Here is a 24,223-nt window from a genome sequence, read left to right as displayed (position 1 = left end):
GTGACTTCCACACACATACTGTTATGCTTCGTCACACCCTGAACACAATAAATAAATATAATCAAATGAAAAATGATAAATACAGTTATTTTTTCTAGGAGAAGTCGCTGGTGTTGAGTGTACAGTATTCTATATTCTTACAACATAACCTTATACTCACTGCTGTCTAATTATTTTTTATTGGTTTTTCGACCCAAGGTTTCTCGGGGTAACAGCCCTAGCCTGGCCTGGAACTTGCTCTATAAGGTAGCCTAGCCTCGAACTCATAGAGATCTACCCAACTCTGCCTCCTGAGTGCTGGAATTAAGGGTGTTCACACCACTACCCTGCTTAATTGTGTTGTTTATTAAAGATTTATTTTATGTATGTGAGTGTTTTACCTGAATGTGCACAAGAAGCCAGAGGAGATCAGAACTGGGCATGAGTTCCTTGAAACTGGAGTCACAGACCGTCGTGAGCCATGACGTAGATGCTGTGAATTGAAACTGGTCCTCAGCAAGAACAACAAGTGCTTTTAATCATTGCACCATCTCACCAGCCGCCATTGTTGGATTCTTGTTTCTCAGTAATTACATTATTCTGTAATTGGGGCATGGGGCCTTTGGACAGGATGTGTCTTCCTGGAACACATATTCCATGGCATTCTTTGCATAGTATGTATCTGTTAGACTGACAGGGAGCAAACATCTCCTTCTCATGATGAAATGTGTGGGGAATTGAATTTTTGTGAAAGAACTGGGACTGTGACGCAGCCTGTTTTTATTTTAGAAAAGGAAGCAAAACATCAAAGGCTCATACCTCAGAAATGAGGGAAACATTAAATCCATAGCTCCTCTCAAGACTTCAGGGTGGCGCCCATCTTATTAATCTCCAGCACTTGGGAGGCAGAGGCAAGAGGATCTCTGAATTTGGGGCCAGCCACATCTACAAACTGAGTTCCAGGACAGTCAGGATTATGCCAAGAAACCCTGTCTTGGGGGAAAAAAAACAAAGCAAACATGCAAACAGACAAACAAAAGACTTTTGACTGTTTAAAAAAAACCCTCCCCTATGGGTGGGGATGGAGCTCAGGGATAGAGAGCTCTTTATTATCAGATGCAAGGTCCTGGCTTAGACCTTGGAAGAAAGACCTGGAAGAAAGCAAGACTCAAAGCCACGTGATAATCTATACAAATTTTATTTTTGATATTAGTTTGTATGGAAACAAGCAGGTGTGAGCATTATGCAGGCACAGAAAAAAAGGGGAAGAAAAAACTCCAGTGCTCTCGAGTATTTACACCATTTGGTTTCAACAAGGACAGGAAGTTTTACTGTTAGCTTCCTGTGGGAACTCCAGTGTCTGCACCTTTCCTTGCTGCCTCTCAGCATCACGGTACAAGAGGGATTTCTGGGCCTTCAGTCGGCAAGCCAGGCACATGAAGATTGACTCCACATTCTGGCTTTCTTTGGGGTCCTTGGCTGATGTCTCAAATAAGAGCATGTTGTGGGCATCAGCAAATTTCAGGGCTAAGTTGGAGGGTACCTGGATCTGTTCCCTCAAGTCACACTTGTTACCCACAAGCACCTTTGGGACTAGCGGGGGCACAGCATGCCCATTGCATTCCTGGATCCACATTTTTAAGTTGGTGAAGGAGGTCATCTTGGTGACGTCATAGACAAAGACCACTGCATGCACATTGCGGTAATAATGCTCAACCATGCTTTTACGGAAGCGTTCTTGTCCTGCCGTGTCCCACACCTGAACCTGCAACAAAGACCCATATGTAAAGTCAGAAAAGGGAACAAGAGTAGAAGAGAAAAAGCATAGTCTGAGCTGGGCAGTGGTGGCACACCTCTTTAATCCTAGCACGGGGAAGGCAGAGATGGATGAATCTCTGTGAGTTCGAGGCCAGCCTGGTCTACTGAGTTCCAGAACAATCAGGGCTGTTACACACAGAAACCCTGTCTCAAAAAATAAAACAAATACCTATTCTTTAAAGGATTAAAAAATGAGGTTACAAATCCCGATATAACAAGTACTTCTTGACAGATTGACAGTATGGACCCCAGAGAGAAGTTTTATACTTTTCTAAGTGTGTTTGTTTGTTTGTTTGTTTCTGGGTGAAAATACTGAGGTGAAAAGTTTAAAGGATTGTAGTATAAAAATAGTACACAAGAGCTGGAGAGCTGGCTCAGGAGTTAATAGCACTGGTTGAAGAGGTCCCAAGTTTGATTCCTAGAACCTGTAAGGTAACTAACTCACAACTGCCTGTAACTACAGTCCCAAGGGATTGGATGAACTCCTCTGACCTTGACTAGCCCCAGGCATACACAGTGCACTTCACATGTGCAAGCAAAACATTCACACACATAAAATAATGAATCTTTTTAAAATTAATAAAAAATAGTACCCAGATTGGTCAGATTTTCTGGAGGGCAATGTGACAATTTTACCAATAATCTTAAAAATGCTCACAACGCTTAGACCTATAATCCTGCTTTCAGGAATCTAAACAAAAGACATTGGAGAGATGCCCTCAAAGTCTGTGAAAATATCTTCGTCACAGTGTCACTGTTCCTGAAGGCAAACAATGTTCGCTAGAAGAGGAATAGCATGCGCACAGTAATGTTTGCCCCAGTTCACACCTGCGACTACAGCAATTCCTGCAATCCACAAGAGGAAGGCAAAAAGATGGCTGACAGTTCAAGACCAGCCTGGGCTACATGACAAAACTCTGTCTTAAAAGAGCAAAGAGACAAAGTGAGAAAGAGAGAAAACATATAAAAGAACATTTCAGGGTTGGTGTGCTCAATTTTTAACCAGTCCCAAATCTGTTTCATATGATAGAACCTCAATTTCCAAAAACATACAACATAAAAATATTTGTAGAAAAGTTTTAGAATTGTATATATCAGAAAGGTAATGGCTACTTGAAAACAGGACATATTTATTTTCTTTGTTTTCTTTCCTGCCATTGTTTGAGACAGGGTCTTAATGTGTATATACATCAAGCTGGCTTCCAAGTTGCTAGCTATATAGCCCAAGCTAGCCCCAAACTAGTGATCCTCCTGGCTGACCTTTCCGAGGTCTTGGATTATAGGCATGCACCTTCTTTGCATTATGAGAAAAACTGGGTCCAGCTAGCTACAAAGCAAGTTGGAGGCTAGCCTGGGCTATATGACAGCCTGCTTTCCTCCCATCAGAAAAATGAAATTAGTGTTTAAATCCTCACCATTGAGCCTTATTTATTTATTTATTTATTTATTTATTTATCTATTAATATGAATCTCAAATTCACGATTGTCCTGTCTCAGCCCACCTGGTGCTGGAATTACACATTTTAGCCACCATGCCTGTTTTCCAGTTTATTTTTAAATTCACTTCTTTGTTATGTAAAAGATAATTAAATTCGCCCTATTTTTCTTCTGCATCTTGGCTTTTGGGATAAAGGCCAACTTATGAAGAGAGAAATCTGGTATCAGTAGCATATGCAGAGGCATAGTTCCCAGGGGGATTACTCTGAGAGTCAACATATATTCAAGTCCAATTTTGTTTTCTGTTATGTATGCATGTCTGGGGCAACAGACATTCATGATCAGAATGATGATCTCAAGACCCTATAAAATTCTCAGCTAAGAAACAGAATGTTTCTTACTACTGTGACTTTTCACTTGAAGGATATAGTCTTTATGTGGAATTAGCAATCAGTGAGTCTAATCTTTGGAACAGAAATGACTCTTTGCTGACTGAAGATCTTATAAGATCATCATTCTGACCATCAGTTTCAATTGTCCAGGCTCTCCTTCTTCACCCTCTAAGATCTTTTAGTGAAGCTTTCTTTTTATATCTTCTATTTGAATTTTTCTTTGACAGAAGCTCACTTATAGCCTGGCTTGGCCTCAGACCGTCTGTCTCAGCTAAGTGTTGGGCTGCTGCAGGTTGTTACCACCCTCAGCTTCTGTTTGGATTTTCATGGACCCTGGGTCAGGCTCTCCTCTCCCTATCAGTGAACCCCAGTAGTCATTAGGTTTCTGGATGTCTCCACTCCATTGTCCCCCGAGTGCTGCTGTCCCATAGCCACCCTGCCTGCATCCGCCTCTTCCGGAAATTATGGTGGCCCTCTAAGTGCATGTGGTGTCAAATCCAAGTATTTCAGTCTGTCTTAATTTGATCTATTTCAGCCTATGTTGAAGCTACTCGGCCACGTCTTTCTCTGTGCCTTCAGTTCATCCTTCGACAGTGTATCTGGTGGCCTCCACTTCCTCATCCCAATCTCATCCATTCTTGAAGATTCAGCTTGTGCCTCCACCATTGTCCTCAATTTTGGGGATGGGGTGGGGGAAGAGGGCAAAATTTCTGAGACAGGGTCTCTCTATGTAGCCCTGGCTGTCCTGGAACACACTCTGTAAACCAGCTAGCCTTGAACTCAGATTATTAGCCTGCCTCTACCTCCCCAGTGCTGGGATTAAAGGCATATGCCACCATGCCTGCTTCAAACATTTTTTCTTAAATATTTAAAGACTATGTATGTATGTATTTACTTACTTACTTACTTATTTATATTTTATGTGTATGAGTGTTTTGTTTGCATGTATGCCTGTGCACCATGGCACATGCAGTGGCTACAGAGGCCAGAAAAAGAAGGCCAGTTCTCTGGAGCTAGAATCCCAAATGGTTCTCAGTCACCATATAGGTGATGGGAACAAAACCCTGGACCTCTGGAAGAGCAGCCAGTGCTCTTGAATATTGAACCATCTCTTCAGTAACCCCCACGCCCCCGCCGCCCACACACACACACCTGCAAATCTTGTCTAACTTCTGCAATTCTCTTTTCTTAGGAATTGCACTTTGGGTCTACATCATGCCAGAGAATACATATGTGTGCTCTGTGTCCATGAGTGCTGCTGGCCCCTTGCTGACTGAACTTGGCAGTATTTCTCAGCATTGGATTGTACATCATTGAGGCGGTGGTGATCAAAAGCAGTACTGGCCTGAGCCACTAGATCTCCCAGCAGTTGGACAGCTCAGGTATCTGCCAAAGCCATTTCAGAGAAAGCATCTGACTTTCGTTACACACAAAAGCAAAAAATCCTCAAAGGCTTATTTGTTTCTGTAAGAAGAGACAATTTTTTTTTATTCCTTCTACCTCTCTGGTGCTCTGAACAGGAAGAACAAGAGGCAGATGGGGAGAGGGATGGAGGTCAGGGAGAAGAAAACATACCAAGTCCAAGAATATCATTTCCACTTGGCTCCTGGTCTCCACTTCCCACCCCCAGTCTCCAGTAGTCTTAACTCTTGCCTGAGCGAAGCTGAATTCCTAACGGCCCTCAGGCGTGTGGCAGATGCTTTAACACCATGAGCTCAGAATTCTAAAAATACCTCCAGGAACACGGGTGGGAATGTGTGAGGTGTTTGAAGCTGAGTAAGGTTGGCTGTTTGGCTTTTCCTTGGCGTCCTAATTGTGTACGCCACTCAAGTCAGTCGCCAGAACTGTAGGGAGAGCCTCTCTGCTGGAGACCTCCTCTGCCTTTCCAAAGCTACAAAGAAAGCCTTGAAGCTTTCATTCAGAGGCTTGGTAGTTCACGGATAGTTACTTCTCCCTCCCCTGCTCTATAGAAACCACATCCGAAGTTTTGACCCCCCCTCCCCTGCCATGATGAAAGCCTGGAAGCAGGCTACACCCAGCAGAAAATAGAACTAGGCAGTATGGCTTCAATGCCTTTGAAAGGGCCTTACATCAGACAGGCTCACTAGACACATGGAATGGGCTCTCTGTGTCAGGGGATCCAGGTTTCCCAGTCCCCAACATCCTCACAATCCTTTCATCCTTGCTAGGAAGTGAAACGTAGATGCTCCCTCTCCTCTGTCCTTCCTTCCCAGTAGACATGGTAGAAGCTTGTCCCTTAGCTATGCGTGCCCGATCCTCATCACTCTCAGAGGGCCAGTAGGGTACAGTGGCGTCAAACCAACTGCAGTGCAAATCTCTGTCCAAATCTCCTGCTAGTTGTGGGGATTTTGTTCAGCGTCCCCATCTGGAAAATGACAAGAGCAAGCAATTGCGCAGGCATGCTTTGGTGGCGTTCCTTGGTTATGCATGTCACTGCCTAATACAGATTCCAGAACCCCCAGATGCCCACATCATGGAAGCTCAAATGCCCTCTATAAAATGCTGTACTGTTTACATATTGCCTTATACGCCCCTCTTACATATTTTAAATTATCTTAAAATATTTGATACAATGCAAATGATCAAAAATACTTGATTTAACGTATTGCTTATGGAATATGAAAAATTCTATATGTTTAGGGTAGATGCTTATACTCACATATATAATATACATACATACATATACATACATATACACTACATATATGTATATGTTGTGTGTGTGTGTGTGTGTATGTGTGTGTGTGTGTTTTGTTTTAGAGACAAGATCTCATATAGCCCAGACTGGCCTGCCTTGGACTCCTTATGCAGCCAAAGATGACCTTGAATTTCTGATTTTCCTGCTTCCATTTCCTGAGTGGTAGGATTTCAGGATGTTCCACTGGGTCAGGATTATGTGGCAGTGGGATTGAACTCTGGGCCTCATTCTTGCAAGACAAGCACTTTACTAACAGAGCTATATACCCTCAGTCCCTGCTTTTATTTTCTAAATATTTTATTCTCAGTTAGTTGGGTTCCACAAGGACAGAAGGCCAACTGTATGCAGTCTTTCTTCCTCTCAGGCTTGGACACATGAATCTCCATGACATTACACTGAGTCCACATGGACAGCTGGAAAGACAGCATTCTGACTCCTAGTTAGTAGCTGAGTAAATGAATAATCATTTCTTAGCTGAGCCTCACTCTCCTCATCTCTAGAATGGGAACACGGGCTTCTCTGGTGCTAGGATGACCCAATGAGATGATACATGAGAAACAGCTTTTGTAAAATATGTTGTGCTCAATGAATATTAGTTGTTTTTTTTTTTAGTACTGTGTCTCGGGTCTACTGCTTTTCACTCTGGCAAGCTTGGCACTAGAAGCTGAAACAAGGCAAGGGCAGCCAGTGGGGGGGGGGCAGGGAGAAAGATTCATCAACTTGCCATGACTGGGTTGGGATAGGCTCAGATTAGTGGGGGATAGATGAAGGATGCAGGGGGAGAGGGCACAGTGTGGAGAGCTGCTACAGAGTAACTGTACCTTTTTACCATTTTCTGAGACTTGTCTGCCTGAATGAGCTTCAGCAAGCTCTCCGTCCCCTGCACAAGCTCTGAGCTGACCAAAGTATCTTTTCCTCAGGGGACCTAGCTGGCATCATTCTATAAATGGACCATGGATATCCCTTTGTTGGAAGCCAATTTCAGAAGGCTTAAGTGCAAAAAAGAGAAGCATTTACAACCTTTGGTGGATAGGGAAAATTTAAAAGAAATCTTTTTTAGCAATAAACTGGACTGTGCCATGTTTCCATGTTTATCTACACAAACCTGGCACACTTGGCAATAAAAAGGACAGAGACAAAGACAGACAGACACACATACAGAGAGAGAGAGAGAAAGAGAGAGAGAGAGAGAGAGAGAGAGAGAGAGAGAGAGAGAGAGAGAGAGAGAGATTAGGGAAGGGAAAGGGGAAAGGGGGAAAAGAAAGGAGAAGAAGAGGGAGAGGAAGAGAGGAGAAGGCAGCAAGGAACACACAGCGATGGATAACTAATCATTAAGCTGACAGAAGATGGAAGCCTAGAAGCCCCCACAGATATGATGTCATTCTGACTGCAGGCAGCTTGTAAGGAACACTGAGCTCAGCCTCCTTGCACTTAGTAACATAGCACAGGAAGGTGTTTTCCCCAGTGATCAGCAGAGAGGAAGAACTCTACAGTCTGGCCCATGCCTGCCTATAGACACAGCCAACTGACAGTGGGGGTTCTAGGCCTGTGGGAGGTACCCAAACTAGGCAAAAGGGCTACTTTCTTTTAATTTTACCAAGAATGGTTCAACAATGCCTATCCACCCCCCCCCCACCCTATTCATTGGTTTCTGATGCTTTTAGGCTGAGACAGACACAATATGGTTTAGCTAAACCTGTAGGTTACACATACATAATGCATAATTAAGAGAAACTCCACCCTTCCTTAGTGAGTTGGAAGATGTCTCCATCTTTCCTAGATTGGTCAGGAAAAGCTGCCAGAATTTCTAGGTGGTGTCCCACCATGTTGCTTGCGCAGACAGCCTTCTGGGTGGGTTAAATGGACTTTAGGACTTATCTACTCTTCTAAACCTGGCAGTGTAAAACCCAGAACGAGCACCGGGATTAGGAGACCTGCATTGTACAGTTGATCTTAGATAAGTCGCTTTCTTTCTCTAAGCTCTAGTTCCCTATCTCTAAAATGGGGACTTTGGATTAGAGGGGATTTGCCCCTGAGATCCTTTCTTTTTTTTTTTAAGATTTATTTTATTTATTATATATATAAGTACACTGTAGCTGTCTTCAGATACACCAGAAGAGGGCATCGGATCTCCTTACAGATGGTTGTGAGCCACCATGTGGTTGCTGGGAATTGAACTCATGACCTCTGGAAGAGCAGTCAGGTGCTCTTAACCGCTGAGCCATCTCTCCAGCCCTTGGTTCTTTTTTCTTTTTTTTCTTTCTTTTTTTTCCCCCCGGAGCTGGGGACCGAACCCAGGGCTTTGCGTTTCCTAGGCAAGCGCTCTATCACTGAGCTAAATCCCCAACCCCCCTGAGGTCCTTTCTATCTCTAGACCCCTGTAATTCTTAGACCTACAGTGAGACAGTCATGGTATGAAACTTAGAGTACTCGGTTGAGTGTCCTGAGTACAAGCAACATAGATTTCTTGTTTAAATTCCTTTTCACTTATTTAGTGGCACTGGGGATATAGTCCAAGGCCTCACATATGCTAAACACACACTCTACCACTGGACTTCACCCCAAACCTGAAGGGGATAACTTGAAGGTTCCTTGCTTGATCCTTGGATCCCTGCCTAGGCACAATAAGACTGGCTGCTTAGTAGTGTGTCACTCCCAATCTAGTAGAGTAGATCTTGCCTTCTAAATATAAAGAACATGGACTCTGGATCTCAATTGAAATTCTACCAATGACAAAAGATCTCTGGACAAGATCTCTGGACAAGGTATTTCATCTGTCTCAAACTCAGTCTCCTTATCTGTCAAAGGAGAATAATAAAAATCCCAATTTTACCCTGGCAAGATGGTTTGGCACTTGGCACCCAACCTAATGACCTCACTTTAATTCCTGAAACTCAGAGGGTGGAAAGAAAGAATGCTCTATGGAACACGTGTGCCTACACACACACACACACACACACACACACACACACACACACACACTCCGTAGATTTTAAAAATTAAAAATATTTTAAATTCTTAATTCCTAGAGTTTTTGTATCAAATAAGACATAAAATGCCGGGGTTGGGGATTTAGCTCCGTGGTAGAGCGCTTGCCTAGCAAGCACAAGGCCCTGGGTTCGGTCCCCAGCTCCGAAAAAAAAAGAACCAAAAAAAAAAAAAGACATAAAATGCCTAGCTTGGGCTTTGTTTAATTAATAATTTTTAAATTTAGTTTCGATTAATTTTTATTATTTTTAATTATGTGTAGGTATGTGCACATGAGTGAACCTATCTGTGGAGGCCAGAGGCATCAGATCCAGCTAGAGCTAGAATAACAGAGTCCTCTGAATGAGATTGTCATATGTACCACTCCGGGGACACAAGGGGGCGAGGCTAGGAGAGGTAATAGTACACTAGTCTAGAAATGAGAAAGAATACTGAGCAGTCTCTACCAGTCCCTGCCAGGGTGTCTACTTATAATCTGACCAACTACTATTGCTGGCTGAACTCTGGGGCTACCTCAGCCTATCACACCGCATTTTTCTCTCCCCCAAAGGGCAACTAACATTGGTAATTATCTTTAAACCATTTTTTGGCACTTTTTTTTCTCGCAGGAAAAGCATGAGGCACAATCTACCTCCTTCTTGATCTCCTGCCAACTGCCAGGATCCTCCATCTTCTCACAGACACTCTGGTCTCTCACCTGCCAGCTTTGGCCTTAGGGAAGCGAGGTCATCATGTCCCAGGTCTTACACTCCACTGACGTTGTTTCTTGACAAATTTGTCCTCAGAGGTTCCTCCTTGAACTGTGTTACAAGGCTTTGTCCTCTTGAAAATATCATCTTTCCCCCAAAGCCCATATTAAGCACTTATCTGCATGGGGTGTTGTGCTGATCTCTGTTTCTAGTGAGTCACACTGTCACGGGCTCTGCCCTCTGGGGGAAAAAAGTCTAGGATATTTGGCAGAGACTTGAAAGTCAGTTTGGTTCAGTACAGGGGTTGGGGTAATGGTTTAAAACCCTCCCCAAGGCCGTTGGGTGATGACTCCACCCACTGTTCACCTCCTACCCCTCATTTCTCCTCCTCCTCCCTCTCTCCACCTTCATCTTTCCTTCTCCCATGCACTTCCTTTTCCCACCACTCAAACTTCAGATGGTTTTAACATGCTGCTCCAACTTTTAAGCCCAGGAAACTCTTTAGCTCACTGTAACACTTGAATTTAAATAAATAATAACATTAAACATGAATGATTTTGAAGTTGTTTCAAAATGCATCCTTTGATTTATTTCTACTTTGGTAACGTCTTAGACTTTCCATTGTCTTATAGCCATATATTAAAGAAACTAGACACTGTCGAGGAGAAAGCTCTCACCTGTGCAAACATTCAACATGAAGAGGCTTGACAAAGAAAAGCCAGATACCCGCATTGGCTTTAAAAGGACATCCCTGTTGCCTCAAATTGGGAAGAGCTAAAACAGAAGTTCAAAAGAATATACTATCTCCCAGACCCTGGGGCTCACTTTGTCTCCCACCTGTCTTCTTAGAGCTCGTTTGCTGAAATCATTTTAAAATGCAATCATTTTAATCACCAAGAAATCTTGCACATTTTGGGGGTGTTTCGTCATTCTCTCCAGTTCACCAGACCTGTCCGTGTCACTCAGAGCACAGGACAGGACATGTGGCTCTCTCAGCTGTTTGACCAGCAAGAACTTTACCTTCATCTCTGCCCCCAACCCCCACCAGGGGTCCTGCTCAAGAAAAGGCTAGCTGTGAGTCTAGAGGACTTAGTGTTTAGCAGCCCTGGCGTCTCCTTAGAAGCTTTCTATGACACACAAAGCTGTCCTTGCCATCCTCTGCTTCCTGCTACCCCTTCCCAACACACTGGCATAGCCTGTCTTCCTGACTTTCTACTTTTACTACCCTAAATGAACGTATAAAAATATTTGTATTTGGGGGCTGGGGATTTAGCTCAGTGGTAGAGCGCTTACCTAGGAAGCGCAAGGCCCTGGGTTCGGTCCCCAGCTCCAAAAAAAAAGAACCAAAAAAAAAAAATATTTGTATTTGGCCTATTTAGTAAACTATGGAGAGGAAGTCAAGGCACTTCCCCTGACCCTCAGATAAGTTGTTTCCCAATAGGCCTTCTGAAGACAATGCCAGTAGAATGAGTAATCGGCTCACCCAACCCAGGGAAAGCAGCAAGCATCTGGGAGGGACTGCCCCAAAGAACACGTTTTTTTGGAGGTTATGAAGAGCCGGCAGGTGACTATGTCTCAATTTTTAAAAGGGCTCGTGGCTTTGTGACATAACCATCTTCCACTCCACCTCCATCCCAAGTCAGCTCTAATCTCAAGTGTAAACTGCAATTTAAAATAAAGCAGTGTTCTTGCTCCATGAATTCCCACAGGGCTTAGCCAGGATGACTTTTTTTTTTCAGCCTATTGGCACCCAAGAGGTAGAAAAGACCTCAAAATCTATAAAGTGCTTTGAGATCCATCCCAGAAAACTAAGACTAGAGACGTCTCAGGCCTTCCTGTGTTCAGAAATGTCTCTTGCGCTTAGGGTTGAGGACAATTTCAAACCTGCTTCTCCAGGGCAGAGCTGTCAGTCAGGGGGAAAGGGTAAGAATGCAAGCACTCTGGCTTGCCAGAAAATTTGGGTTAGGTGAGGATGGGCCCCCGAAAGAAGCTAAAGGGGTTATGGATGTGCCCAGGGTCTTGAGCTCGGCAGGTGGCGACACAGCCAAAGCTAGTCATTTATTATCACTAGCGATATACCTCAGGCGGAAACCCCCTCCCAGGTTCCTCCCTGCCCGGACCTGACCAGCTGGATCACCTTGATCTTCTCGCCCTCGATTTCCACGGTCTTCTCCCTGAAGTCCACACCGATAGTGGCCTCAGTCTTGTCTGGGAAAGTACCCCCGCAGAAGCGGAAGGTCAGGCAGGTCTTGCCCACGTTGGAGTCCCCAATCACGATGATTTTGAAAATGCGAATCTGCACGTACTGGTCCATCGATGAGTCGAGCTCCAAGGATGCTAAGCCAGCAGCTGAGGCGGGCTGCAGGCTCCCATGGCCCAGGATGGGCTGCGCCATCTCCCCGGGACAGGACCCGGGTCCCAACCCCACTCGCGGGCTCCACACAAAGAAAGCGGCCACGTTAGTGCGCTTAAAGCGAGAGAGCTTTGTGCGTGCGTGCGTGTGTGTGTGTGTGTGTGTGTGTGTGTGTGTGTGTGTGTGTTCGTGTGCGGGTCTGGAAGTGTGTGTCCGCCCGTGTGTGCGTGCGCCGGCAGCGTGTGTGCGCGCGCGCGTGAAGAGGGTGCTCTCACCCCAGGCACCCCTCCTCCTTCCCTAGTGCACCCTCCTGTCAGCTCAAAGGCACAGACACAAAAGCTTGAGAGCGAAGAAATGGAGAATGGGCCAGCCTTGAGAGATCTCCAGCCTGTGTGTGAGCTCTGGGACTGCAGGCTCAGGCTGTGCCCCGCCTTCGCCTAGACCCTCCCCTTCTGGACCCCAGGGACACACTGGAGGGAGAACGCCTAAGCACAACAGGGAAGGGATGAGGAGAGTGGAAGACACCACCTCAGGATAGCCTTCCCTTCTTGTCCCCAGTTCCGTGGTGGATTTCAGGCTTCCCGCCCCTACTTAGAGCTCATAGGGTCGGTGAGCAGTGAGCACAGCTGAGGAGGACAAAGAGCGCATCACAGGAGAGTTTCCAGTCCACTGGAGCACTAAGGGGTAGGGGATCTGGTCTACCGCTTTCACACCTCCACAGCCACTGACAGCTTCACCGCTGTGGTTCCCTGCCTCCCCCCACCAAGTCTTAGGAAAAAGAGGTATCCAGTCTTACTGAGTAAGCAGGTGCACTCTTTGGTGGCCAAGGAATTGGGGAGGGCACTGTCAGGACACTGGTAAAGGCAGTGGCTTTTGGAGGGCCCCCACGCAGCTGAAAGGAGACAGACACGGGGCACGGGCATGAGTGTGTAGGGGGTGTTACTGTTTCTGTCAAAGACTTGCCAGATGTAGGGGGGCGCGTACCAGGCGCCAACCTCCCCTCATCACACCACGAGCACCCACCCTCTGAATGTTCAGGAGGGCCGCTCCCATTGGTTGTCACAGTCGGTTGTGTTTCACTGGCCAATGGGGAAGGCCAGCCGCGGGAGAGGGCCGTACAGAGGCTGGGGTGGGGTGGGGGGGGACTAGTGGGGACAGTTCCAGCAAAGGGGGACTTTGTTTCTGTAGCTAACTATTACAAGCCCAGGTGAGGGGACCTAGGACATGGCATAAACCCCATAATTCCTGATACTCTGAGCCCTTCACAGATCCATACATTGTTTCAGAATGGTAGAGTCTCTAAGGGAATAGAATCCCAAGAAGGGTTCACCCACCCCCTGCAAGTGAATGCAGAACACAGTGGTTGGGTCTAATTTGCCAGAAGCCTAGATTATGCTTGGAAGATGATAAATGAATACAACTTTTTTACGGTATCAGAGGGCAGCTTCCCAAGGCTTACCAACCATCGCACGACTTGGTCAAGACCTATATTCCTTCTCCCAAAAGTGACTTTCAGGTTTAAAATGTGTATGAAATCAACTTAGGTACAATTTGCATACAATAAAGAGTACCCATTTTATGTTTGTTTTAGGATTTTGCTCATCTCCCTCATTTCATAGGCTAAGGTATCACTAACACATACCATTAGCATCAACCTATGAGCTATTGCTAATGTCATCAAAGCCAGGGGAACGAGTAGCACACATGAGCTGCCATTTTGCTTGTGAGGCTGATCTACAGGAAGAGTCAATTTTTATTAAAACCTTTTCCACTAAGAAAAAAATGTAAAAAAAAAAGGAAAAAGAAAAAAGAAAAAAAATGTAAAACTAACTTTTGTTCACCTGAGGTAATTACAGCCTCCATCTGCTAACCTAGGCCTAATTCTGGAAGCTTCTGTAATCTATATAATCTAATCTAGACCCAGAATGGTTTCAGCCTCTGAGACTTACTTAGGAATAAGGTTACCCTTTCTAGCTTTTTCTGAATTTTGGCTGGCTGGTTCAACTCAGCTGTTCTGACCCAAACTCCACTCTAAACTGGCTGGTTCAAACTGACTTCTCTCAGTTTCTGACTGAATTGCTCTGCTTGGCCTCATACTAACCTTAGCATTCTGTTCTAATCTGGCTCCATCTGCCTGCCTCTGTCTCCTGAGTGCTAGCATTAAAGGTGTGTACCACAGTGCCTGGACCTAAACTTTTCTTTACCTGAAACTTGCTCTATACCAGGCCGACCTTTAACTCAGAAATCAGCTTGCCTCTGTCTTCTGGGATTAAAGGTGTGTCTGTGTATCCCAGCCAAATCACACAGATCCAGAAGGTCTTTAGATGGGATCCCTTGCTAAAAGTAGGCATGTTGCTGGATTAAAATTCCTCTACAGGAAAATAAAATAAAATAGTTCAGGATCTGAATGATGTGTGTATATAAGTATTGTAGAATAATGCTCAGACAAGTTCAAGTTTTTAAAAATACAGCCTTCTACTTAATATTATTCTTGAGTTGGAGATGTATTTATAGCCTTTTATTATACATGTAGGTCACCCATTTCTAAAATCCTTGATTATACTAGTGAACATTAAAACCACCCAGAGGGGTTGGGGATTTAGCTCAGTGGTAGAGCAAGCGCAAGGCCCTGGGTTTGGTCCCCAGCTCCGAAAAAAAGAAAAAAAAAAAAACACCCAGAGATGAGTTAGCTAATCCAATACCATCATTATGTATCCCAACAGCCATCATGGTATAGTACTTTTGTTTTCCAATTGACATTGAAACATTTTTAAGATTTATTTTATGTGTATGACTGTTTTGCTTGCACTTGTGTCTGTGTACTATGTGCATGTTTGGTGCCCTCAGGACATCAGTTATGCATAGCTGGCTATGTAGGTGCCAAGAATTAAACTTAGTCATCGACAAGAACAAACGCTCTTAACCAATTGTTAAAATAGAAATCATTACTTGATCATTTCTTGTGAAAAGTCTGATGCCTCTAGTTACCCATAGAAGAGTAACTATAATAATAAGATAGGAGGGCTAGCTCAGTTGATACAATGCCTGCCCCAGAGAGGTAGAAGCAGGAGGATCAGAGGTTAAAAGTCACCCTTGGCTATACAGTGAATTTGAAGCCAGCTTGGCCTATAGGCCTCAAAAAATGAGGGGAAGTAACTTTTTTTTGTTTTTGTTTTAAAGATTTGTTTATTTTATTTTATAAGAGTACACCATAGCCGTTTTCAGACACACCAGAAGAGGGCATCAGATCCCATTACAGATGGTTGTAATCTGGTGAGCATCCCAGATCCCATTACAGATGGCTGTAATCTGTAAAGATGGTGAGCGTCTGCAGGTGCTGGGAATTGAACTCAGGACCTGTGGAAGAGCAGTCAGTGGTCTTAACCACTGAGCATCTCTCCGGCCCCAGGAAGTAATATTAATGTCACATTCTTCATATTCAGTAGAAAGAGGTTGTTGCCAACTTATGGGTAGAATTTGTGCCAATGTATGTATACCTAAAATATATAATATATACACTTAAAATTATTCAGATGCTTCTGGCAAAAAAATAATTGTCACTGGGTCTATCTTTGTAAGTTTGAAATGTTGATTTCTAGGAACATATTTCACAGTGGGTTTTTATCCTAATGAAATGTTTGTTATCACATGCTTTTTGAGTTGTTTTGATGAATATTTTACTAGGGTAAAATCCAATTTTTAATTAAAATGACAAGAAAAATACCTCATTGTACCTACCACAAAAATTATATATGTTTCGCTCTGATTTTTGTTTTAATTATGCATTGTTAAATTATTTTTGTATATTCAGTTGTTTCACAATTGCACATGACTACCTTAATTTTGATAGCATTTTCCAAAGTTTTTTTACTAGCAGACATAACTGACTTCGTATTAAACTGATTCATGTTTATTATTAACCTTTATTATTAACTTGCTGCTATTGTTAAAGAGATTGGATCGCACACTATGTCAGTCCATGCTGACCCCAAATTGTTGGGCTCAAGGGTCCTCTTGCCTTAGTCCTTCAGTATATTGTGAGTTTCTAGAAATAACAAGAAGCAATATCTATTATGCCTTTACAATATAAAATGTATTTATTTTATTCTGGGATTGATATTTTCAATATTCATTCCCCCAAAGCAGATTTAGATGAAAAATGTCACTCAAAGCCAGGAGGTGGTGGCACAGGCCTTTAATCCGAGCACTTAGGAGGCAGAGGCAGGCAGATTTCTGTGAGTTTGAGGCTAGCCTGGTCTACATAGCAAGTTCCAGGACAGCCACAGCTACACAGAGAAACCCTTTCCCCCAAAGGGGTGGAGGGGGGAGTCACTCATAAGGACTAAAAAGATGGCTCAGTGGTTGTTCTTACAGATGACTGAGAGTTAATTCTCAGCACCTACATAGCCAGCTATGCATAACTGATGTCCTGAGGGCACCAAGCATGAACATAGTACACAGACATGAATGTAAGCAGAACAGTCATGCGCATAAAATAAATTTTAAAAATGTTACTCATTAACCGTGTTTTGAGGCTTTGGCAGGAGGAGCTGTCTTTTTGTTTTTGAGACAGGGTCTACGTAGTCCTGGCTGGCTTCCAACTCACAGAAATTCTCCTGTTATCTGTCCCCCCTAGTATTGTGAGTAAAGGCATGTGCCACCACATCCAGCTTGTTTTTGTTATTGGTTTTTCTTTCTCTCCTTCCCTCCTCTCTTTCTTTCTTTCTTTCTTAATCGAGACAGGGTGTTTTGTAGCCCCAGCTTCCCCACAACTCACTAAATAGCTGAGGATGACCTCGAACTCCTGAGCTCCCATCTCCATTCCTTCAGCTAAACAGTGATCACTTTCCATGCTTTTATATCCACAAAAGCCTCTTCTGTAGCACTCTTCAATAACAAGGCACAAGGCCTCTTCACCATGAAGCCTTGCCTGGCTTGATATAAACCAGACTGGCTTCGCATTTACTTGCTATGCTCTTGAGTCTGCCTCTGCCTCCCCAGTGCTGGGAGTACAGGTGTTATGCCATTACACACAGCTTCCGCAAACTCTTAATCTGCAATTCAAATCATTGAAAAGGGCCGATGTGTTCTGCTCACAGGAGAGCAAAATACCTACTTTCTCTCAGTTCTCTATATTTCCTACAACTTTCTAAGTCTTGTTTAGTATTTCTTTGACAGAAGTATTTCTTTGTCAGGCACAAACTTTTTTTTTTGTCAGCTTTCTCTTCTCAAGCACGAAAGACAAAGTAGCGCGAGACTATCCACAGGGCACATGGTGCAGCAAATGAAAGTGATAACGGAGGTATAACACGGGAAGTACACGCCCCACTCCACCCCACCTCCAAAAAAAAGGGGGGGGGGCTGCTCAAGAAAGTGCCAGTTACTTTTAAAAGATGGAAGTTTATTCAGGATTCGGGAAGTCCAGTGCGATTGGTGATTAGGACTTGGGGAAAGACTAGAATTGGATCTCAGAAAGAGATTCAGAAAGGCTTAAATGCCAGATAGATAGTTGCCTAAAGCACACGAAAACAGAAAGTACGGTTCTGGGGTTGGTTTTTGAGAAGTGCAATCAGCTCCCATTACCTACACAGCGGCAGCACCACCCACTGCCTCCGGGCACAAGTCTCTCTTGAACTGGTTTCCTAAGCCGCTCAACCTAATACAGCGTCACTAACTCGTGGAAACTTGCAAATCCGGAGGCGGGGCCGGGGGCTTTGCAGAGCGCGTGGGCAGCTGGACGCATGCGCCAACCTCCTCGCTGTGGGACCAATTGCAATGCGGCGCTGAGTATTACGCCTGCGCAGTAGGGTTCCAGCCTCAGTACCTTTTCCCCGGCTCTAGCGGGCCGGTTTCTCTATCCAATGTCCACTCGGGGCTGGGAGGAGGAGCCTGCGTAATGTGCGTGTGACGGGAGGGGGAGCGGACCCGAGCCCGTGGTGTTTGACCCCTTCGGCGGTGTGTGAAAAGAAAAGGAAGGAGCCGGAGCTTCCTAGGAGCGGTCGCCGAAATGTTCCGGTGTGGAGGCCTGGCGGGTGCTTTCAAGCAGAAACTGGTGCCCTTGGTGCGGTCGGTGTGCGTCCAGAGGCCGAAACAGAGGAACCGGCTTCCAGGTGACTAGCTGACCCGCCCCAGGCAACCCCTTACCTTACTTCAAAGTCCAATGGCCTAGGTCCCATAGGTTCCCATCCCTCGCAGAGCTCCCCAGGTCCTTCAAAAAAACTTTCTTTCACAGTCGCAAGAATTCCAAATTGGCGGGATATGAACCCAAGAGTTTACAAGCTGAGGAATAGGCACACTTATGCCGGCCTGACCTTCAAGAGCTTTGAACCCCAGAAGTCAGCATGAGGCCTTCTCCTGGAAGGCTTTGCCATTTGGGGATAACAGAACGCTTGGCCAAACCATATTGCCCATCTCTGCTACCTTGCCTTTTTAAAGCATTGAGGTCAGATGAGTGTTGTCATTTAGTGGTTGGGACACAGTCACGAGTTTCTCCTGTAAATCAGATTCTCTGCTCTACCTCCCCAAAACTCCGAGTGAGAGCTGTGTATTTATTTGAATGCCCTACGATGTGGAAACTCAACTGTACACTAGACATCAGGAGAATTAGCTCAAAATCGACTTGAGATTACCAGACAGTTCAATTCCTGGTGGTCTTACACGCTTCAACGAATGTTTTTAGAACACACTCTTATTTGTTCTCTGGGATGTTCATTGTCTCATCAAACTTTAGAGCTGGAAGGATCTTGTGGTAAACACCAACCCACTCATTTTATGGATAATAAATTGAGGAACAGAGAGGTGAAATTACTTGCAGAAGGTCACATAATTAGTAGGTAGCGCTAAAGCTACTCTGCAAGTCTCTAGGCCCCTAATCCTATTGTTACACCCCAACCCTGCTTCCTAAAGTTTGACCTGAAACAGTTATGAATGAATTAGCTTCTCTTTCCACTAATTAGCCCATTGTGTTTCCAATATCCATGAGTTTATCTGAGCATGGTTTGAGTCATCTTCTTTTCTACCTATACAGATTTGTGGGAATGAATGACCCCCCTTCTCCAAGGTGTATTTTTAAATCATTTTTTAAATCATTGTCCTAGAGTAATTACATTTATAATATCAGCTGTTACCCATGAGTCTTTAGGGATAAGAAGTGGAAAACAAGGGGTTGGGGATTTAGCTCAGTGGTAGAGCGCTTGCCTAGCAAGCTCAAGAGGCCCTGGGTTCGGTCCCCAGCTCTGAAAAAAAAAAAAAGAAAGAAAAAGAAAAAGAAAAAAAAACTTCTGGAAGAAGTGGAAAACACTTTGATTGTTAGGACCTTTGCAAATGTGTTTGGATAGTTTGTCCCCTTTGGTATGAGTCAAAAATATTTTCTAATGGGTGTTATCTACTGGGTATGGTGACATATGACTTTAATCCTAGGACTCTGGAGGCAGAGGCAGCAGATCTCAATGAGTTCCAGGCCAGTCTGGTCGTGGCTATATAGTTGAGACCCTGTCTCAAAAATGTAAATGTAATTTTAGTTATCTCTTGGAACTAAAGAATTCCTGCTTTAGAAAAAAAAAGCCACCTCTAGGTTTTCTAAAAACCCAGTGAATAGAAATAAAATTCGTGTGAGTTCTGTGCATGGAAATGGTGGTATTGTATGTAAATTATGGAGAAATATTTAAAAATTTAGATAATCTGAAGATACTACCCTTTCTAATATTATGCACTTATTTTGCTCAGTACATAGCTTTTTACCAGAATTCTGGTGGCTAACCAAATGTTCTCATCGAGTTAAATACTCATTTGATTATAATATTAGACCTGTGGCAAAATACTGAAATGCTTTTCCCCCACTGCATGGCTTTGTTTGAAGGACTCTCCTGTAGAAGATACCATGACTTCCTGACATACCCATCCATCTTTTTGCACACACTTCTTTGTCCATGCACTAGAGTATGACATCACCTGCTTTAAAAATGAGTGGGGGTAGGGATACAATTTCCAAAAGAAATTATGATAATTTCATTGTGGGAATTAGTGTTTTATGGCTCATTTGCCAATTGCCTTTAATCTGATTTCATTTTCACATAGCAGCATCTGCTATATATTTTCACAGAGGTGGGCACGAGACAAGGTTTTTGTACCACTTTGCCCTCTTTTATCCCCTCCCCCCAGTGCTTTGCCAGGTTGTTAGTAATCTTTCTTCTTTGCTTTTATTTTTCTTGTTTTAGTAAACCTTGAGCCTGCATTAAAATTAAGTCATCTATAGCTCTTACCATTGTTAGCTTTCTTTCACTATACATTGCTTTTTTTCTTGAAACCTCAATACCTCCTGTTTGTCCTTATTTGGATTTTCTGCCTCTTTCTAGAAAGGATTAAAAGTAACTAAGTCACAACTCTGTGTCTGCATCTATTACTGGGCAGCAGAAGGGGTTGGTAATAGATATTTTGTGTTCTGTAATGTTTTATTTATTCACCAAACATCTTGCTGCCTATTGTGACCAAAATGATCACTTAGCTCCCTGACCTAAAGTTCAAATATTTAACGATTTTTCTTTATTTGGATCATAGCATCTTTTTTTGAGATGCAGTCTATTATGCTGTTCTTATTGTCCTGGAACTCACTGTGTAGACCAGGCTGGCCTATTGGAGGTCTGCCTGGATCTGCCTTCTCACCTTCTCAGTGCTGGGATTAAAGATGTTCACCAATAGCTTGTCCAGAATCTTTGCATCTTTTTTTTTTTTTTGGAGCTGAGGACCGAACCCAGGGCCTTGCAATTGGAATCTTTGCATCTTTAAAGAAGTAACTGAGCTCCTTGTAGCCTAGAATTCTAGAATGTAGATACTGCCAAATGGCACGTTGGTTTTTAATATTTTGAGAAAAGATCTTGCTATGTATTCCAGTTGTTCCACCTCACTGTGTAGCTAAGTATAATCTTGATCTCATGGTCCTTCTTCTGTCTTAGGCTCTAGAGTTCCTAAATGTAGGTCTGAGCCACTGTGCTTGGTGACATCTTTTTAAAACCTAGATGTTTGACGGGACAACTTTTTCTCTAAGCAGTTAATAAGTTGAATTTTTTTCTAATGTTTTGAGGGAGTTGCTGCATATGTTAACATTTTTCTAGATCATGCTTCTGAAAGTTGCCTAGTTAGGTGAATTGAGTAAAGGATAAACCCCACATTTGATCCAGGATCTACAGGAGGCTCTTGTTTTTCTCTTCTACTGATTTAAGAATTAAGACAAACTGAGCAACTTTGGATTTCTTATGATTTGCATCAAGGATATTTTCTCATAGTCAGAATAACAGTAGGTACTTCCCTGTCCTAAGTCCAAGGACTAGGAGTTTGTCCTATCTATTCTTGTGTCCCAAGCATTCTGTACAATTTTTGATACATACTAAGTTTTCAGTGAAAGGTTTATTTTTTGTTCTTTTTTCTTCTTTTTTGTAATCTAAAACTTTTTTCTTTTGTGCTTTTTGTAAGAATGATTCATATAGTATTATATCATTCTTTCTCCTATTAACAATTTTATTTTTTTTATAGTCTAGTCGTTATCCCCCTCTCAGTCTCCCCTCCCACAGTTCCTCCTCCTATTCCTCTTCCCCGCTGCCTCCAAATAGATGCCCTCCCACCAGACCTCCCCACTTCCTGGGGCCTCAAAGTCTCTCAAGGATTAGGTGCTCCCATTGAGGCCAGACTGGGCAGTCCTCTGCTGTCTATGTATTGCGGGCCATGGACCAGCTAGTGTATGCTGCCTGGTTGGTGGCTCAGTGTCTGAGACATCTCATGGGATAGTTATCATTCTTCTAAAATTCCAGCAAGGCTTGATAATTTTTCAAAGGCTGATAAAATTCAATAGCTGTTAAATTCTTTACAGACAGGCATCTACCTACAGTAGGCACCTTAATAGGCTGTGTTTATTCATGTTGAAAAAATTAATTTGATGTTTAGGAATCAAGTTTTAAGAGCATATAGACTTCTTAATGAGTTGGCATTACTAACTGCCTCAGTGTATGAATGTGTTTCTAGAAAGGGCTGGGAGTATAGATAATAGAAAAATGTGAGGCCTCCGAAAATGAGCTTGCTGGCTAAAGTTTTACTCTAGTGATGCTCTGTGGTACTTAAATTTACCAATTTCTTTCTACTAAGCAACATGAAATTAATGAGATCTGGTTAGAAATCTTTTCAAAGAATTTTTCAATGTTTAGTCAATATCAGAGTTGTGGTTCATACCTGTAATCCCAGTAGGAGGAAGATTGTGAAAATTTTGAGGCTAGCCTATGCTACATAATGAGTTCCAACCATGCCCAGTCTATAATATAAAACAATACCTCAAACAAACAAAACAAATAGAAATAAATGTCCAGTCAAAAGTACTGGGGAGGCTGAGGTCGGGGGATTATGAGTTCAACAAGTCAGGACTACATACCAAATTCTCATCTCAAAAAGAAAACAACAACGAAAGTTTGGCCAAGGGGTTGGGGATTTAGCTCAGTGGTAGAGTGCTTGCCTAGCAAGCGCAAGGCCCTGGGTTCGGTCCCCAGCTCCAAAAAAAAAAAAAAAAAGGAAAAAAAAAGTTTGGCCAATATCAATCAAATTAGAAAAATTTGTTTCTCTTTCATTGTTTAGCACTATATTTTAAACCAGGGCCAGGTGCAGTCTATACCTTTAATGCTAGCACTTTGGATATTAAGACAGACAGATTTCTATGCATTCAGAGCCAGCCTAATCTACATATCAAGTTCTGGGCCAGTCAGTACTACATAATGAGACCCTCACTCTTAAAATATTATTTCCTACTGTATAAAAAGTGTTACAGAAGCACAGATTGAGTTCCTGGGAATTGCATTTTAAATACAAAATAATTTCTGTTGCTGCAGAAAATCAAAAACAAGTAGCTGGTACAGTAATGAGAAGTCAAGAGTGAGCTACCTTCTCAGAAGGCAAGTGGAGAGGCATGTTTCAGTTGTGATCAGTGGTTTCCTTGATCCCCTAAAAATTAAAACTACAGGGAGCAAGGGCATGGGGATAGTTTCATAGATTAAAATGGAGGACAATCCATTTTAATGGTTTCAGAGACTGACTCAGCAGAATTACCATGTTGATGCTAGCTAACCTGGACAACATAGAAAGACCCCTGCCTCACTCTGCCTTAAAAAAAAGGAAAGAAAAAGAAACAAGATATACTTAGTGTTTTTATTTTTATAATTGACTATTCTAAAAATTAAACCATTTTATTTCATGACAACAAAGAGTTCTAAGCCAGATAAGAAACAGGAAGAGTAAAGAAAAAATGTATTTCCTTTCCTAGAGAGTGTAGGTTTAAATTCTCTTATTTATATTTCAGAAATTGAAATAGGACTATATCGTATTTGTGTAACCCATTTCCCAGTCTGAAATTTGATCTGCATTGGAAAGAGGCTACTTAGAATACGGTTTTAGACTTATTTCCCTTACCTTTATGAGTGTTTTGCGTGAAGTATATCTTTGCCCTATATGCATGCTTATTGCCTGTGGTGGTCAGAACAGAATGTCTGAACTGGAGTTACAGATGGTTGGAAGCCTCTATGTGGGAGTTGGGAACCAAAGCCAGGTTCTCTGAAAGAGCAGAAAATGTTCTTAACCACTGAACCATCACTTCAGCTCCTAATTACATTTTTGAAGTACCACAGTGTTATTTCTCCTTGAAATATTAATGGGTTCGAGTCTAGATTGCTACCCTTTCCAGTGCCAGGTCTACTTACTATATACTTCAATCTGTTCTGAGTTTTAAGCTACTTATGCTCCCAAGAACTTTAATACGACACTGCAGACCTGTATTAGGCTTGTTGTCAGTCATGTGTGCCCCTGACACTGTGAAAGG

General features: G+C 43.1%; 2 protein-coding genes across 5 annotated transcripts in view; one reads left to right on the top strand and one right to left on the bottom strand.

The window, feature by feature from the left end:
- Positions 1-1,161: 1,161 nt before the first annotated feature.
- Positions 1,162-13,284, bottom strand: Rab33a (RAB33A, member RAS oncogene family). 2 transcript variants are annotated; one of them, XM_039099851.2, is made up of 2 exons: positions 12,143-13,284; positions 1,162-1,744 (listed from the first exon to the last, which is right to left on the bottom strand). In XM_039099851.2, the coding sequence occupies exons 1-2, from the start codon at positions 12,415-12,417 to the stop codon at positions 1,636-1,638; spliced, it is 384 nt and encodes a 127-aa protein (XP_038955779.1). In that variant the 5' UTR covers positions 12,418-13,284; the 3' UTR covers positions 1,162-1,635. The 2 variants fall into 2 exon arrangements, with proteins under 2 accessions (XP_038955779.1, NP_001101727.1); NM_001108257.1 differs by having other exon boundaries at positions 1,163-1,744; positions 12,160-12,572.
- A 4,895-nt stretch (positions 13,285-18,179) lies between these two features.
- Aifm1 (apoptosis inducing factor, mitochondria associated 1) overlaps positions 18,180-24,223 on the top strand; it is a 39,131-nt gene continuing 33,087 nt past the window's right edge. Inside the window, exon 1 of one of the 3 annotated variants that reach the window (NM_031356.2) lies at positions 18,180-18,485. In NM_031356.2, the coding sequence (NP_112646.1) occupies positions 18,383-18,485 (103 nt within the window). In that variant the 5' untranslated portion in view covers positions 18,180-18,382. The remainder of the gene's footprint in view (positions 18,486-24,223) is intronic. The other 2 variants (XM_039100097.2, XM_039100098.2) reach the window with 2 other exon arrangements.

Source organism: Rattus norvegicus, chromosome X, assembly GCF_036323735.1.
Source record: "Rattus norvegicus strain BN/NHsdMcwi chromosome X, GRCr8, whole genome shotgun sequence".
Taxonomy (NCBI): domain Eukaryota; kingdom Metazoa; phylum Chordata; class Mammalia; order Rodentia; family Muridae; genus Rattus; species Rattus norvegicus.
Note: the sequence above shows the minus strand (reverse complement) of the source record. Positions and strands in the feature narration are given on the sequence as shown.